Source organism: Manduca sexta, unplaced genomic scaffold (assembly GCF_014839805.1).
Source record: "Manduca sexta isolate Smith_Timp_Sample1 unplaced genomic scaffold, JHU_Msex_v1.0 HiC_scaffold_1828, whole genome shotgun sequence".
NCBI lineage: Eukaryota > Metazoa > Arthropoda > Insecta > Lepidoptera > Sphingidae > Manduca > Manduca sexta.
In genome coordinates this window covers 1-18,201 of record NW_023592731.1, presented here as the reverse complement: position 1 = coordinate 18,201, position 18,201 = coordinate 1, and the positions used below count along the sequence as shown (strand labels likewise).

The window sequence follows — 18,201 nt, the reverse complement described above, 5'->3', positions numbered from 1 at the left end:
ATAACGGCACCCACATGGATTGTGCGGCCTATTATCAAAAATATCAGCGATACGCGTGCCCTAGTAAGTACTTATTGGCAAATGGTTTCAGCGCTTACCGGCGCTCGGGGCGTGTCGCGTCTGGTTTCATTTCCGAAACAATGAACGATTTTATCAATGACCGATGTATGTATGTAGGTAAATATTCGTAATGACTGGCCATGGCGGTATGTTAACGAGGAGACTGCTCATTGTGGTTTGGAATCGTGTTCAAACTAAACCTTCTACACACCCGTAACCTCATTGCGTAATTAGTTTAATCAAAATGCACATGTGAATTACTTTGTGGTGAAAAATTCGGACGTTGCAAACATTGAGAGATTTTTATCTAATGGTTTTAATGTTTTTAATTATCTCATTGATTTCATTAATACATTTTTTTGTTAACACGATAAGAGCATATTAATCTGTTTCGATATTTGATAGCCAATGTATTTTAAACTAAATCAATGATTGATTCGTGGCCGTAGTGGCGTATTGATTAATTATTAATATTATTATGTATCCGTACCGTTTTATGGTAAAACAAAAAATATTTAAATTCGTTGTCGTGGTTTGCATGTGTGTGTTTATATTATTTGTGTATAGTTACAAAATAAGTGATGTTTATGGTCAATTAGAGAAGTCGTTCAACAAGGAGTTAAAAGAATTAGAAGAAAATAATCACAAATCTATTGTTGAACAATATTATAGCCAACGAAAGGTAAGTTCAATATGAATAATATATAGAATTGAAAGTTGTTATATTTGGGAGACATATGCAATTATTACTTTATAAAGAGTTTTAAAACTTCTATCTGCTATGAAACATATAAGTCCGTTAGACACGGGTACAGTTAGTGGCGTAGTAGTACAGTAGAGTACTGACTTTGCTACTAACTACACCTATGTAAACAGATTTTGTAAAGAAGAATGCTGAAATGAATCAAATTAAACTAGTAGAGTACTTGGAACTGGTAAAGTGGTATGCTAGTTGACTTAGAGTACTTGGAACTAGTACTAGTTAGCTAGCTATTTGACTCTACTGTTTAATCTACGAGACTACCCATATCCACGAGGCTTCAGAATTTTATCGGTTTTTAATCAGTTACAATCACTAAATCAAGCCAGTGACATATTGTAAGTGACAACAGATTTTTAGAAAAGTCCAGATGAAATACGTGAAATGTATTCAGCAATTATTTCTCATCCTGGTGTTGGAATGTCCTAGGAATGTGTTCAGCGTAATATACTAACCGCCAATTTTAAATTATATTTTATTGTTCCTTTTCGCAATGGATTGGAAAAATTATTAAGATCTTTTATTGAAAATGGTGGTAAGTAGGTATAATAATTTATACAAATGTATTTTTTGCAAATAAAAAAAGAAGTAACTTTTTCATGATATATATTAATATTAATACTATAATATCAGTTAATATTAAATGAGTCCAATTAAATGATTGATACAAATAAAAACGCAATTTGTTGCTTATTTTTTAGAATCTGAAAACATCTAATTTAGGGGCGATATTATTCAAAAATAATAACCCGACGAACGAAATAAAGAAGAAAACTTTTGTTATATTAATATGGAAACAATGGGAATGGTTAAAGAATCGCCACGTTTACAACTTCGGCACAACAGAGTATGTATTGCAATATGATTGTAATCTCCATTCTAAACAAACACATTTTAGTTCATTGCTGTTATCAAAACATTGCAGGAAAAATTTATAATGGTTATTGTGTTAAGATTATGACCTAATTGTTAGCAGATAAGAATTCAAATCGGTTGGTAGTACAATACGGTTGAAGAAATTTTAATGCTTAAATACATTTTTGAATGAAACTATGTTGTACATTGTAAACTTAAATTACTATAAGAACTGGCATAAGCGACATTTTTTTGAAAAAGTTTAGCTAGTTTCATAAGACGCAAAAAATATATATTGATTCCGAATAATATGTGTATAAATTAAAATATAATAATACCAAATTTGTATTACACCCAGACCACTGCTGAACACGGCCCTTCTCTACTACTGCGAATGTTTTGGGCCTTAGCACGACTTGGTAGTCTTCACATAAATTCGATTTTTCCTTTGAAAATTTTCTTCCGGATGTTTTCTTTCACCGTTATAGCAAACAGTAATCGATAAGTGCACGATACCTGAGTTGGAAATAGAACGGTCAGTCATCCGGGTGTCTCTAAGTTCAAAATTTCTGATTTTTAGAAGTTATTGGTGTTAAGTAATTGTTGTGTAGAACTTAATAACGCAAAAAAATCCGCTAAGTCAATTAGCCCTTAATCCTCGATCTAAACTTAGAGCTGTATAAATAAATCAATCTCACCTTTGAGTAAAATCTTAAGTAGACATTCCATAAACCCAACTTAAGCAGTCATCTAAGGCCTTGTACTCAGCTGAGTCGACGCTGTTAAATATATGAAACTCGCCTGTTAAAAATCTATATTGTGCTTTGTGATATGATATTATTTGAGCTGATGTTAATGAGGCTTCATTATAATGACTATCTTAAGATGAGCCCTCTTAGAATGTCCCAAGAAACGCGATGCGTAAGAAGATGTTAAATTTTGATGTTTGTGATTGATCGAGATTCCAATGCGTCAGTCACGTCAGCCTCTCAATCGATCCCAATAAAACAACACGGAGTCGTGTCGTGTTTTTTGCCACATTCTAAGCATACAGGAAAACAAACGTTTTTCTACATAATAACTCCAGAATACAGCGCTTTGGCGAGTTTTACACCATTCTAAGGGCGTTTTTCATTCATTCAAATTTGCATTCATATAAAGTATATTCGATACCTTCCAAACATATATGGATATTACTAAGCGACAAGGAAATATTATAAAAGAAGTTTGTTTGCAGAAACGATCCGCTAGATGGATGCAGCGTGAAAAATTGCAAGTTCACAGGAGATGATAAATCGTTACCGTCCGCAGACGCTGTTGTAGTGCATTTACAACGTGGTCTGATCCCAGATACGAGGAACGAAATCCACGTCAAAGATGGATATTTTTAAATGATGAATCGCCATTGCATTCGTTTTCTTTGGCGAAAAATCCACCGAAAATATCAGATCTCTATAATGTATTCAATTGGTCTATGACTTACAGGTTTGAAGATAATATTTTATTTGTATTGTTTTTACAAAAATCATTATTTTAGATCTGTTGTTATAAATTAAATACAAACATAAGGCAACACACTGGTATAGCTCAAAAATGAAAAAATATATTATTACACTCTATTGATAAGTAAATTTTATGTTTTATAACACTTTTTGATTTGTACGTATACTGTACGCCCTCAGCTGTACACACAAAGAACATAGGACTAACCTAATGGTGGGCCTCATGTCCGTGGGTAAAGAGTACCGACGAATATAGACCGCATTGTAAAAGCTTTTGTTTCTTTTCTAATTTCTTATGACGTAACTTGGAATTGTTAAATAAACATTTCTTTAATACTCAAAACACTTTTTATTTGTAGTTAAACTCACATCGTAGTAATTGACTAATAACCTCAAAAAGATTATTTATATTTTAACACATGACTTTATGTAATAACAGAAAGATGCATATCACTTAGTTATAGTTATTGTGAACAAAATAATTGCAGTGCAATAATAAAAATAAGTAAATAAAAACATTTCCAATATAAAACCACAGAATACTAATTATGATAAAACGCCATTTTCATACTTTTAATACAATTATGACAATACATTGCAGAACTGATGCAGATGTGCCCGTGCCGTATGGGCGTACGTTACCCCTCCCAGAAGCGATCTATGCTCATGCGACATCTGAAAACATTAAGGAACTGATACCATATTGGAAGAAGAAAAGACGTGATGCACTAGCCGCTATACTTATATCTAATTGTGCTTCAACATATCGAATGACATTTTTGAATGAACTGAAGAAATATATGCATGTAGATGTACATGGAAAATGTGGTGATAAAGAGCTCGTTAAAAGGTAAACCTGTTTGTTGTTTAAATGTTTTTATCTTATATTCTTAGGAAATACTTAATAAGGTTTTAAAAAGCTCCAACTTGCCCTTAAAGTACAGAAATGGTCTACAGTCCGGGGAGTTTTGATTTTGACTTCCAGATTGGTCATCACTTAGGACTTTTAGGCTTTTTCCTGGCCTGAATCTCACAGGTTGACATCTAGCAGATGACGCAGCCGTCATTAAATTAAACCAAACACTTCCTATTCCTAATCAAGGGTCGTAGCCAATGTGCCTTTCCACAATCGTTAACGCAAGTAGAAAACAAAAAAAAATATATGGGAATGACATGAATGACACATGATATCGATAAATCTATCGTTAGGATACGTCGTTCTCACACATAACGTTAGCGTTAACGATTGTAGAAAGGTATCTTGGATAAGACCCAAGAGGTCACGCCGACTTTACGTTTTTTGAGTGATATCAGATCTGATGCGGAAACAGGAGGCATCAATTTTACACACTTAGTAAAAGTGGACTGATAAATGTACCTATAACTTATGATGTTTTATTTCAGTTGCCCCGGACATTATAAATCCGACTGTAAAGTAATGACAGAATACTTATTCTATTTGGTATTGGAAAACTCTTTATGCCATGAATATATTACCGAGAAAGTGTTCCACCAAGCGTATGCTAAAGGTTCCATACCTGTTATCTTAGGCCCGCCGTTAGAAGACTGTGAGAGATTATTACCACCGAATTCATTTTTACACGTTGATAATTTCAAATCACCAGAAGATTTGGCTAATGAATTGATAGCTTTAAGTAAAAATGATGAAAACCTGGTCAATTATCATATATGGAGGAATGATTTTGTTGTTAAAAACGAACATGGATATTTTGGCACCAAATCGTATCACCTTTGCAGGTTGTGCGAAGCTATAAACTACAACGACGAATCGGAATCAGTGTACGATGAAACACGAACAAAATCGTTTTTCGACCCGAAGCAAACTTGTAAACAATGAAATTTACTTATAAACAAATATGTAATTATAAAATTGACTGCTACGTGTAGGTATATTCTTTTATTCTTTACCATCAAAACCTTAGACCACTCCAATGGGAAATCAGCGCAATATACTTAATACTTATATGCCATAACAACCGGCTGTCTGGCATCAATTCGCTGTGGTTCATATCTTGGGTTTATAACGTAACGAGTCCTAAATATTTTTCTATAATTTAATAAGTAATTATTATTACCTATTAAATTATAAAAATATTTAGGACTCTGTATTCAGGAGGAAAAGTATTGTGCGTCGCAAAATAAATTTTATTATTTATAAAATTATCCTTAAATGTATTTGTGGTATCACGCATAAATTGGTTTTCCTGTCGACAATAAAAACAAAAGGAAATATTAGTGTAATTGTGATATCAAAAAAAGACTTAATTAATGTATGATAATTGATGATAATTTACGTCGGTTTTCGGTCACATATATGTAGTTCAACTTCAGTCAAAATAGCAAGAAGAGTATATATCAATGCGCAAGATTTTCGCCATGTCTAACATTTAATTTATATCTAAACCGAGATCTAAGGCATCGTTGTGTTTATAGAAAAATTACTGCATTTCTCGACACCACGCCGCGCCGTTTTGTCCTTTTCTTGGTAGAACACCAAAAAGAACAGGAAATTTCGAATTGAATATTTCATAATATAACGACACTGTTGTTACTTAGGTACATTTACGAGGTAGGCTACCAGTGTATCAAATAAAAGCAAATTGAAATAAAATCATATGCCTATTATAAAATAAGTTTTGAAGTACAATAATAGACAGTCGAGCATTAACATAATGTAGAATATAACTGTCTATAAATTTCTCGTTGAATAAATACTTTTAGTTTTAAGAGTCCTCAACTCGAAACTATAAACAATCCAAGAGTTTCTTTGAAATTTAAGAGATGTTAAATTGTTCGTGATTGCAAAATGATAAATTAGATGTCGTGAGTGGTTGAATGATCATTATAGGCTTAAAGCTAGGTTTTGGCATTATTGTTGTAATATTAAGACTGTTATAAATCAGTGAATTATATGATGCAATCAAATCAGATAATGCTTTTTTATTTATGCTAACAACTATTGTTACAAACAATATAAACGTGTATTTATTAAACGCAGGTAAACAATGATCTATTTGAGAAATCACTGGGTTGATTAATGGCATTCTTATACGTGCTTATAACACGTGAATATCCTAATGGTATTAGATTTTATTTTTATATTATGAATTTGATTGTAAGAATTTTCGTGGTTTTTGTTAACATTTATCACGTGGAGAACTATGGAAAAATCAGAAGAGTGCATGAGCTAAATAATGCTCACGAGAAAATTGTAAACAGATATTTTGTGCAAAAGAATTGTAAGTTGTTTACTTATATAATAATAAAAGCTAGGTATGTATTATTTCGATTATAATTGCTATTATTAGATTTATAATTTAAATTTCGGGGACTAGAATAAATAGAAAAATATAAGAAATAGAATAGCGTAATTCGGGTGCTTTGTTATATCACAGTTTATGAATGCTGAATGGCCATCTAATACTTTCACGAGTCTTGCGACCACATATTCACTATAAGCCACAAATTCCTGTCTGATGCAATTTTTTATTTATATCTTCAATTATTGCAATTATTAAGCGGTTATTTTACTTACAATATGTATTTTCTTTTGTGTAAGTTTCAATATTCTTTGGATATGTCATGCATGTTTTTTCAAGTCGAAAAGCATACGTTTAATTGGTTTTAAGGATACGAGTGTCAGACAGCAATCGACTTTAATATGAAAGACATCCATTCAACACATTATTTATTCAGTAAACTTGGCAATGGCGCATCAGCTTTTGTCCACGGATCATAATTTTGTGAACTTATAATCATATTCGATATTCCAGGATTGGACGACATCTAATTTAGGAAAAATATTGTATAAAAACGTGCCTGAAAATGCGTGGGAGAGGGAAAAGAAAACGTTTATAATACACATATATAAATACTGGCGGGACTTCAAGAATCGTCATCTTATTGACCATGTAACTAACCGGTAAGAAACAAAAACACTCACAGAACTGAAAGCTGTATGATTGACTTCTGAGGTCTGGAACATAAAAAAAATCGCGTTAAATTGATAACCTCGTAGTTTTTTTAAAGTCGGTTAAAACACTCAGAAATGTTTTTTGAAGAAACTAGAGACGTAGAAATAAATATAGACAAGTTGTGCAGTATATTTTTAAAGTGTTATTACATGTTATATATTAGAACAAATCGTGGTATTGAAACATTTTCTATATAAATTCACCATTTTTCACCCGTGACTGCGCTCCAAAAATTTTGTAAACTTTAATGGACTAATCCTTTAAGAATTCTACGCGTTTTATACGAAGTAATTTTCTAGAATATTTTAATTATTTTTATCTGATTGACCAACATATAAATTATTTACTTTAGTAGATTTATTCCTAGTGACAATGTTTACTTGATTCTAAATAAGTCGATTGTATTTGTTATCATTTCCGCGACCCACATTAATTACCTGCGGTTAACGATCACATGATTTTGAAATGCTGTGTGGGACAAGAAATAAAGTTAATAAATCTTCATATTACGAGTTAAAAGGTAACTTCTAGGCTAGCTTGTTCTACCTTAGACCACATCATTACTTACCATAGTCAAACACAAGCCAATATGTTGTATAAAAAAAATAGCCCTGGAAACGTAGTTAACTTGTATCAGCTATTATAATATTGATGTTAGTATGTTGTTTTATATACAAGGAATGAATACGTAACCTGTACAGATAGTGGATATTTAAGATATAGATATAACGAACACCGCAGACAAGGTGTAAAACCCGCCATAGTGGCCTAGGTACATATTACGCGTTTCGGTTCAGCAAGTGTATATACGGTTACAAATAGACCGGCATAATTTTGTCGATTGGCGAGAGTAATTTTCTCTCGTCAGTCAACACTATCTGGACCGCACTCCGATTGCAGTGCAGTTGGGTAACTTTACCATCCTAGTAAAAGTATGAGGAATAGTTTTCAAATAGCATGCTATATGGAAACTTGTATACTATTGGCTAAGTGTACAGACACGTACATAATACATTCCGCTTTAACCTTGAGATAAGAAGAAAATTAACATGCACAGCCATTGTTCAGAGGGACATAATGTTACCTAAAACCTAATTTAGTTAGACAGGTGACACGTGTATCGATACCTACCACTATTTTTGTTATTTTATACATTACTAGTTTTTGCTCGCGGCTCCAGCCGCGTTTAAGTGTTTTCCAGGATAGAAGTTCCGCTAAATGTTATGCAAGGATAATAAGTAGCGTACATCCTTGTTAGTTTCCCAAACTATTTCCATATTAAATTTTATCGAAATCCATTCGGTATTTTTTGAGTTTATTGCGTTCAAATAGACAGACGTGGCGGGTGAATTTGTTTTATAATATGTAAGGAAGATACATTTTGTAAGAAGGTACTTTAGGATGCGAAAATTTATAATTGAATAAAAAAAACCGTACATCACGAGTTTATCCTCAAAGGGTAAAAGCAGAGAAGCAACTAAGGCGCAACTTTTCGTCATGTGTGTTTCTGGTTAAGTTTTGGTATTTGCCACCGTATGACACCTTCCACTATGTTTAAAATATGCAACAGTAAAACAACTACAATAGTTTCTAATAAAATATTTTATGGTTTATCCGGTTTTATAACATGAATCGTTTGAACTGTGTACATCCCATATAATCTATATATATAAAAATGAATTGCTGTTCGTTAGTCTCGCTAAAACTCGAGAACGGCTGAACGGATTTATCTTATCTTGGTCTTGAATTATTCGTGGAGGTCTAGGGAAGGTTTAAAAGGTGAGAAAAATTCGAATAATTGCCGGGAAAATCCTCAAAACAGCATTTTTCTATTTCCCATACAAACGTTTTCTAACTAATACGTAGAGTCAATTTGAGCTTTATTGCTATTGTATAAAGTTCACTGTTGTCTAAGCAATGTAGGTGTGTTCCTAACATCAAAGCAGTGTGCGTTGGAGCACAGAATATAATAATGTAATGTCGCGTTCTGAAACTCAACAAAAGTGACATCGCGGACCCGACTAAATTGAACAGTCACAAAATTTAATATATCATTAGTTATTTGGTTGGCTTCACGATATTATTTCTTTTGTCTTACTTTAAAATGCATGTTCTCGTTATGGACAATTTTTGAGCTACTTTTGCATATTTATACTTATAATAAATCTGTAGAGAGGTCAATTCTGTACATGAAATATATTTCCAAAATAACTGGGGGTGATTAGGAATCGACACTGATGCCAAAAATGCAATTAGTAAAATTTTTGTCCGTCTGTCTGTATAACCGTTATAGAAACAAAAACTACTCGACGGATTTTAACTTAACTTGGTACAATTATTTTTCATACTCCTGAGCTGGTTATAGTATACTTTTCATCACGCTACAATTAATAAGAGCATAGCAGTGATGGAAAATGTTGGGAAAACGGGAGAAGTTACTCCATTTTTAAGCTTCCGTCAATTCGTGTGCAACCTTAATGGTTAAAAGTTCCTTCGATTTCACCAGGATCCCATCATCAGACCCTGACCGGACAATCGGACCACCTGCATACCACCATAAATTAAAAAAACATCCCGACAAATTGAGCACCTTCTCCATTTTTGAAACCCGAAATCCACGCGGGCGAAGCTGCGGGCGGAAGCTAGTTACATATAAAATTAATTATTGAACGCGTAGCCATTACACATGTATAGGTTAGTGAAAACAGCAATATTGATATCAGTTTTTTTATCATTTGATTTTATTTTTATGAATTTTCATATTGTATCTGAAGTTGTTCATTATTATTAACATTATTTGTACCGTCTAGAGGTCCCATCAAAATATGCTACTCACTGAGTGCTGTGGCGAATGTTATGTACGCCGTACTTGTTGTATCAGTGACTATAATAATTGTTTAATACTAGTGTAACTATGTGAACTTTTATTATATAGGTATGTACAATGTGGCAGTGCTAATAAATAAATAAATAAATACCATTATAAGCGGATATTATATATCTATAATAAATTTGTTTACAGATACGATCCGCTAAAAGATTGTCCGGTACAGAATTGTGAATTTACAAAAAACGAAAACTATTTCTACACAGCCGACGTCGTCATTTTTTACTTGTTTAGAGGCCGTTTGCCTCGCAATCGTAGGACGAATCTAAAACAAAGATGGATTTTTCTTAGTGACGAATCCCCAGTGAACACCTTTGCTGGCGCCAAAGCGAAACCAAGTTTTTCCAGATTAGCTAACATATTCAACTGGTCTATGACTTACAGGTAAACAAAACTGAAACTTATTCTCATCATTTTTGGAACTGCCAAATCGTAATAGCGTTTCCATTAGTTGATGTAGAAATTATGAATATTTACTGGTCCAAATTTATTACAATGCAAGAATCAAACGCAGGGTATGAAAACCATTTTATTGATAAAAGTTCTTGGTAAAATGGTTTATATATTTAGATATCAATGTCTCCGGAGGGTACGTAGTGCATATTGGTTATGCCGGCAAACGAACTTTTGAAGGCGTCGAGCTATATTTGTCGCCACTTAACATAATTCATAATCGTTGATATCTCATTCTCTCCCAGTGACTGTCCTGAGCCGAGGTTCGTAACTTGTTAGTGGGCTGGTCTTAGCATGGTCGCTTAATTTTCAAGGGTTGCAAGAGCCTAAAGCGCTCATCCAAGAGTGTGTTTGTATAAGCCGACCCTTGTCAGGCTAGCAAACGTATTGTCATGTTGAAAAAAAGAACCCATATTATAACTCAATACACCACCAGCTTAAAAGAACAGAACGGAGGCTAGGAAAGGGATCACCCTATGAAAAATATGAAATTATAATAAACACACTTAGGGTAATTTTGTCTCCCATTTTGTTTTTATTTACAGAAGCGATTCAGATGTCCCTATACCGTACGGGCGTACGGTTGCGTTACCGAAGCCTATATTCCCAAAACCGAAAAGAATGTCGTACGAAAACATTGCATCGCTGGTACCATACTGGAACCAAAAAAGACGGGATGTACTCGTTACTATTCTCATGTCTCATTGTAGGACGCATCGGATCAACTACGTCAGATATTTACGAAGACTTATCAACATAGATTTCTATGGAAAATGTTCCTATACATTTAGATATAGGACGAGGTATTTTTTTATTATTAGTGAAAAGAAATGAAAAAAAATATCTTTTAAATTGTAGTGCGAAATTAAAACAATAAAGAGAAGCCGAACGCTTTCATAATTTGCCGCAATAAACGCTATCCTTTATCATCTCGTCAATATTAATTGAACTTGCTTTATCTTTCCTAGAAACGAATGATAAAATAACAGTATGAAAAGAACGAAATATGTAATATCAAAGTGAAGTTAAACTCTTCATTTTATGTAGATATCAAACAACACATGCTTGAACTTTTTTTATAGAAAAACACCATTAGCGGCTCCGCCCGCGTGAAAAAAAGATTTTCTGGGAAAGAAAGCCCGCTTTAAAATTTTCTGGGAATTAAATCATGTAGAAGGAGTATAGTAGCTTCCTTTTAGTAAAAAAAATCAAAACCGCTTTAGTAGTGCCTAAGATTAGCGCGTTCAAACAAACAAACTCTTCAAATTTATATATTAGTCTAGATTTATCGATAAATAAAATAATAATAAAAATAATTAAGTATCCTCTCTTGAGGTGTAGAAAGCCATTAAGTAAAATATAATACCTTTTTTCAGATGCCCTGGACATTTTAACACGGATTGCGATGTTACAGCCAATTATTTATTTTATCTAGTTTTGGAAAATACTTCATGTCGCCAATACATGACCGAAAAACTATTTTACAACGCCTACCTTAAAGGTGCTATTCCTATTATAAGAAACCCGTCTTTGGAAGACTGTCAAAAACTGTTACCTCCTAACTCATTCTTACACGCGGACCAGTTCAACTCACCTGTAGAAATGGTTAACATGATAAAAGCAATGGGAGCTGATGACGAACTGCTCCTCTCTTTCCATGCTTGGAGAAATCATTTCAATGTTACCAACGAACATGGATTTTTCAATTCAAAGTCATCACAGATGTGCAGGTTATGCCAAGCGTTAAACTATAATGACAAAAGTGTTAGATGGTATGATGAAGACGATATAAGATTGTATTTGGATCCAAAGTTGTTGTGTACCGCTATACCGGATTTTGATTTTGGACCTGTTAACAAACGAGGCAGATAAAGACAGGAAATAAATAAAAATAATCTTACTAATAATGGAATTATGCTTAATTTAATTGAACCATAATTTAATATAATATTTCGTGTAGAAATTTATAATAAATACATTAATTTTGGTGCATCTAAGTTAGTAATAAAATGGTCATTGTTGGTAAGAACTAATTTCCTACTCAAGGTTTCAAGAAATAAATCGCTAGTGAACTATCGCGAGGTTTTATTTTATATTCTTTGCATAACTTGAATTAATGTATATAACAAAACAATGTGTTTTTTTCGACAATAAATTCTAATAAACCTGAGATATAAATAATGGGGAACTATAAGTAATTGTCTTTTCAAATTTTCACCAACATGAGAATTTTAAAACTATTTTTTCAATATGAATAAATTTAATATAGGACCTTGTAATAGATATGCTGGAAATGTAAATTGCGTAAGTAGTCATTTTTTATTAGGTACACTTCTAAAACAAGACATATGAATACAGCTGTTAAAACCATGGAAATAGCTACCTGAATGTAGAATACTTATTTGATAAGCAAACGAAAAGCGTTAACAGTACGAGTATGATAATTAGATTTTGTAATAGGTAGTAATTGTAATGAAGTATTAAAGGTAGTTTCATTACTAAACTGTGCTGGATGTACGTGAAATTCGTGAAGTGTTTTTTAGCGTAACTAAACATATGAAATGGCTAACCGTAAGTCAAAATTAATTATCTATTTAAATATATTTTGCCGTTATAAAACAGATATAACCTTTTTTTAATTTATATTCATATGGGAACAGCAAAGTGACCACCTGCACCTGATGGTAAGTGGAGTAGGTCTACATGGAGTGTCGATTGAGAAGAGATGATTATTTCTTGCCGGTCGACATAATTATGCCAATCAATAACAAACCGCATATAGATACATATAAAGATTCTGAATGTCGCTATCCAAGTGGATACAAATTATTTGTAACTCCTACCACTAACATAATATTGAAAATGCAACCGTATTAGTAATGGCGAAAGGCAAACTTTTGCGTAAGGGAACCCGACATTACATATAGGAACTAATATGCATACGGTCTGTAAATCGTTTTGATGATAATTAGATTCGACGTAAATTCTATATAAAAGGAAGCCAACAGAAATCGGGTTGTTTGTACCCTTTGCCACTATTTAATTTAGTTAGTTGGTTTTACGTCAATACTGAGTTTTATTCCTGCAATGCGGCTTATTCTGAGGAAGGTAAATAATCTAGGTGGGATGTAAACGTGGAAAAGTAAAATTTGGTTTTGCTGCAGATACGTGGTTGTTTAATCAAAGGACTTGTTTGTATAAAGAGATAATAATAAATAGTGAGTTAAGAATTTGTTGGAGATTGTAACCTTCGTCGTGACTTATTATTTTTTATATGTTCTATTTTTAGAACTAATTGTATTTTGTTTGCCATAGTTACTTCTCTTTAGTCCGAAATAAACACTCATGTCAATAACATCTTTTTACTAACTTTATTTAATTACTAAGAACATATACCATATTTACAACACGTTATCAGCACGAACGCTTAGTTCTTAGTTTTTTTCACGTTATTTAGTTAAAGTTGAATGTGACTAGGAAATAGTAATAGTCTGAAAATGTCACATGAATCTGGAGATGTTTCGAGTATGAAAAATTCCCTGCGTCGATCACATCTTTTCCATTTCCTTGTTTGAGGATAAAAGATGGATATCCGACTTGGAAGTTCAAGATGCGAAATTACCTTATCCATGAGGATTTATGGGAAACAATTAGTGGATACCGAGATGGAGACACAACCCCTGCCTCTACAAAGGTACGCAAAGACGCAAAGGCATTAGCAAAGATATGCTTATCAGTAGAAGGTGCAGCGATAACCCATATAAGATGTGCGAAAACTGCATCTGAGGCATGGACTTGTTTGCAAAAAGCCTTTGAAGATAAGGGAATAGGACGAAGATTATTTTTGGAGCGTAGACTGTACAGGTTGAGTCTATCAGAGTTCAAAAATATTGAACTATATATTAACGCAGTTATGTCAACCGCACAGGATCTTGCGGATATTGATGTAGTCATAGAGGACAAGTCTATTGCTGCAATACTTTTGGGAGGTCTAACTCCAAGGTATGAACCTCTCATTATGGCTTTAGAAAATTGCAATGTAGACGTGACTACAGAGTTGGTGAAAACAAAACTGCTTAATGAAATGTCCAAAGATGTGGCTACGTCATTAGACTCTGTTTTTCATGCGAAGAAGAAGCCTAAGTCAATGAAGAAGAATATAGTTTGTTATGAGTGCAAGACACCTGGACATAAGAGACCAGACTGTCCACAGAGAAACAAGAAGGAGAAAGGCAATGCGGTAAATACCAATGATACGATATTTACAAGTCTTAATACTTCTGGAAACCCAAGAAAGGACATAATTTATGTAGATTCAGGTTGTACTAGACACATGACTTCTAGACGGGACTGGTTTCAGAATATCTCGATACAGAATCAAGGTACTGTTACTGTCGCAAATGGAGAACAGATTAAGTGCTGCGGAATTGGAAATATTTCAATAAACACGCCCGAGAACGTGGTCAACAATATTAGTGATGTTGCTTATATACCAGATTTGAAAGCTAGTTTGTTATCTGTATATAAAACTGTTGAAAAGGGTTTTATTTGTGTTTTTGATAAAATGGATGTAACTTTTATAAATCTGATACTTTTAATTTTACAGGTGAATCTGTTGCTCATGCCTCGCCCTGTGGTGGACTGTACGTTTTAGATGGAACTGTAAATGTTTCCGAGAATGTGGCGGATAATTTTTGACACAAGATGTGCACTCTGGCTGTCAGGATAGTTATCAAATATGGCATAAGAGGTTAGGACATTTGTGTCGTATAGGCATGAACCAACTGAAAAATCACAAGGTAGGTATAAAGTATACAGGAGTAGATAAAACTAGTTGTATCGCTTGCGTGGAAGGTAAACAAGCAAGAAAACCTTTCAAACGGTTAGCGTTTAATAGGGCTACTTCTCCCTTGGAACTGATCCATATGGATTTGATGGGACCGGTGTCTACAACTTCTTTTCAAGGAAATAGATATATGTTGACAATAGTAGACGATTATACGCGAAAAGTGTTTGCTTATTTTATTTCTTCTAAAACAGAAGTCAAAGATATATTTTGTGTGTTTCAATGTTTTGTTGAAAATCAGTTAGATAAAACAATTAAAGCAATTAGGACTGATGGAGGTAAGGAGTTCGTGAATAAAGAGTTTGTTGATTATCTTGCTTCAAAAGGTATTGAACATCAAACAACGACGCCTTATAGTCCTCAGCAAGTTGGAGTAGCGGAACGCACCCATCGTTCGGTTACAGAAAAGGCAAGAACGTTGCTAGCTGAAAGTTCACTACCGAAAGCATTCTGGGAAGATGCATTCAAGTTGCTATTTATCTTTAAGAATAGTCTCCTCATCGAGCCTTAGGTGGACAAATTCCTTATGACAAATGGTATGGACGAAAAGGTGATCTTAGCCATCTAAAAGTATTTGGTTGTAGAGCTCTAGTCCATATACCTTCGTGTCACAGGAAGAAATTAGATGTCAAGGCACAGGAAGCAATTTTCGTCGGTTATTCTGAAAATCCAGGCACTTATATTTTTAGGGATCCTGCTAACCCACGAAAAGTTATTATATCCAGAGATGCAACCTTTTTTGAAAATTGCTTTACAGCGCTAAAGCAGAAGCAATCTGAGTCTGTCGCACAGTCAGAATCTATATTGTTATTTGATGAGCAAAAGAGATTGAGTCTGAGTTTGATCATGACTGTCAATTCTATGACTGTGATGAGAATATCAGCCCGGCGGCTGAAGCAACTTTACCAGTAAATCTAGAAAGTGCAAAAGAGTCAGTGACTCTGGAAGAGCGAGAGTCTCTCAGTGACTTAAGGCTGCCTAGTGTGGAAGAAGTGACAGCGAATTTGGAACAGGAATCGCACCCTGAGCGCAGATACCCTTCCAGAGACAGAAAAGCAACAAATTTTTATAAAGCTTACAATACGTCAATGGTAGATTCTAATGAACCTACGACATATTACGAAGCTACTCATGCCGATGATGCTGATAAGTGGCAACATGCTATGGTTGATGAGTATAGTTCCTTAAGGAAACTCCATACATGGAATTTAGTAGATAGACCTAACAAAAGGTTATACCATGTAAATGGATTTACAAAATTAAAAGGGATGCTTATGGTAATATTACCAAGTATAAAGCGAGACTCGTCGTCAAAGGTTTTCATCAAGTTGAAAGTGTAGACTACAAGGAGACGTTCGCACCAGTGATTCGTCATTCTTCCCTCCGCACGTTGTTTGCGATAGCTGCAGATATGAAGTTGAGAATGAAGCACTTAGATGTCGATACAGCTTTCCTTAACGGAGATTTAGAAGAAGAAGTTTTCATGGAGCAACCTCTTGGTTTTATTGAAAAGGGTAAAGAAAACAAAGTTTGTTTATTGAAGAAATCTCTTTACGGTCTTAAACAGGCACCGCGAGCTTGGAATAAAAGTTAAATGAAACGCTTTCTAAAATAGGTTTCATAGGAACTCCTTCCGAACCTTGTGTGTATACTAAACTTTTTGGTAAAGAACTTGTAATATTAGGAATCTTTGTTGATGACATAATAGTCTTCTTTAATTCTGATTTGACATTTGACACTGTCAAGAATGATTTGTCGAAATATTTTTCATTAAAAGATCTCGGAATACTGAAATGTTATTTGGGACTACAAGTTGAAAGTGATTCCGAGAGTATAAGGTTGAACCAGCGAAATTATATTCTTTCTATATTAGAAAAATTTAATATGAAGGATTGTAAGGCCGTGGATACTCCATTAATTAAAAGAATATGGAAAAAGAATGGATGGTCAAGTCGGTGAGTCTTATCCTTATCAAAACTTAATAGGATGCCTCATGTATCTAGCGGTAAACACACGACCAGACATCGCTTACGCCACGAGCTATTTAAGTCAATTTAATACGTGTTTTACTAAAGAACACTGGAATGCTGCTAAAAGGATTCTGCAATACCTAAAAGGTACCCTAAACTATTCATTGGTTTACAGGAAGAATAGAGAACCTTTAAAGGGTTTTTGTGACGCAGACTGGGCAAACTGTCCAATCGACAGAAGGTCATACACCGGTTATGTTTACAAGTTAAGTGGAGGTCCAGTATCATGGGAATCCAAGAAGCAACCTACTGTTGCGTTAAGTTCGGCCGAGTCAGAATATATGGCATTAGCGTCTGCCACGAAGGAAGCGTGTTACTTACGTCGGTTTATATACGAGATAACAGGTATACTTTGTTCAGTTAACTTAGCTTCTGACAGCCAAAGTGCCATTAATCTTGTTCGAAATCCTGTACACCACAGCAGGACGAAGCATATAGATACTAGGTTTCACTTTATTAGGAAAAGGTATCTAATAATATTGTTAAGTTAGAATATATAAAGGTAACGATATGCCTGCTGATGTACTAACGAAGGCCCTCGGACCTCTAGCACACAAACGATGTGTAGTTAACTTAGGTTTAGAAACTTAATTATTTTATTTGTTTTGTTTCTGTCACAACTGCGATTAAGGGCGGCTGTTGGAGATTGTAACCTTCGTCGTGACTTATTATTTTTATATGTTCTATTTTTAGAACTAATTGTATTTTGTTTGCCATAGTTACTTCTCTTTAGTCCGAAATAAACACTCATGTCAATAACATCTTTTTACTAACTTTATTTAATTACTAAGAAAATATACCATATTTACAACC

General features: G+C 33.9%; 1 protein-coding gene and 1 pseudogene across 1 annotated transcript; both read left to right on the top strand.

The window, feature by feature from the left end:
- The first annotated feature begins 381 nt into the window (after positions 1-381).
- LOC119191707 lies at positions 382-5,088 on the top strand (annotated as a pseudogene).
- Positions 5,089-6,435: 1,347 nt separating this feature from the next.
- LOC119191708 (4-galactosyl-N-acetylglucosaminide 3-alpha-L-fucosyltransferase 9-like) lies at positions 6,436-12,384 on the top strand. Its single transcript, XM_037445585.1, has 4 exons — positions 6,436-7,120; positions 10,195-10,443; positions 11,058-11,315; positions 11,889-12,384. Exons 2-4 carry the CDS (start codon positions 10,433-10,435, stop codon positions 12,382-12,384), a joined length of 765 nt encoding a protein of 254 aa, XP_037301482.1. The 5' UTR covers positions 6,436-7,120; positions 10,195-10,432.
- The last annotated feature ends 5,817 nt before the right edge of the window (positions 12,385-18,201 follow it).

Excerpts from the sequence above, each read along its gene's own strand:
- LOC119191708 (XM_037445585.1), top strand. Across the intron at positions 11,316-11,888 it reads ACATTTAGATATAGGACGAG|ATGCCCTGGACATTTTAACA; the intron begins GTATTTTTTTAT and ends ACCTTTTTTCAG.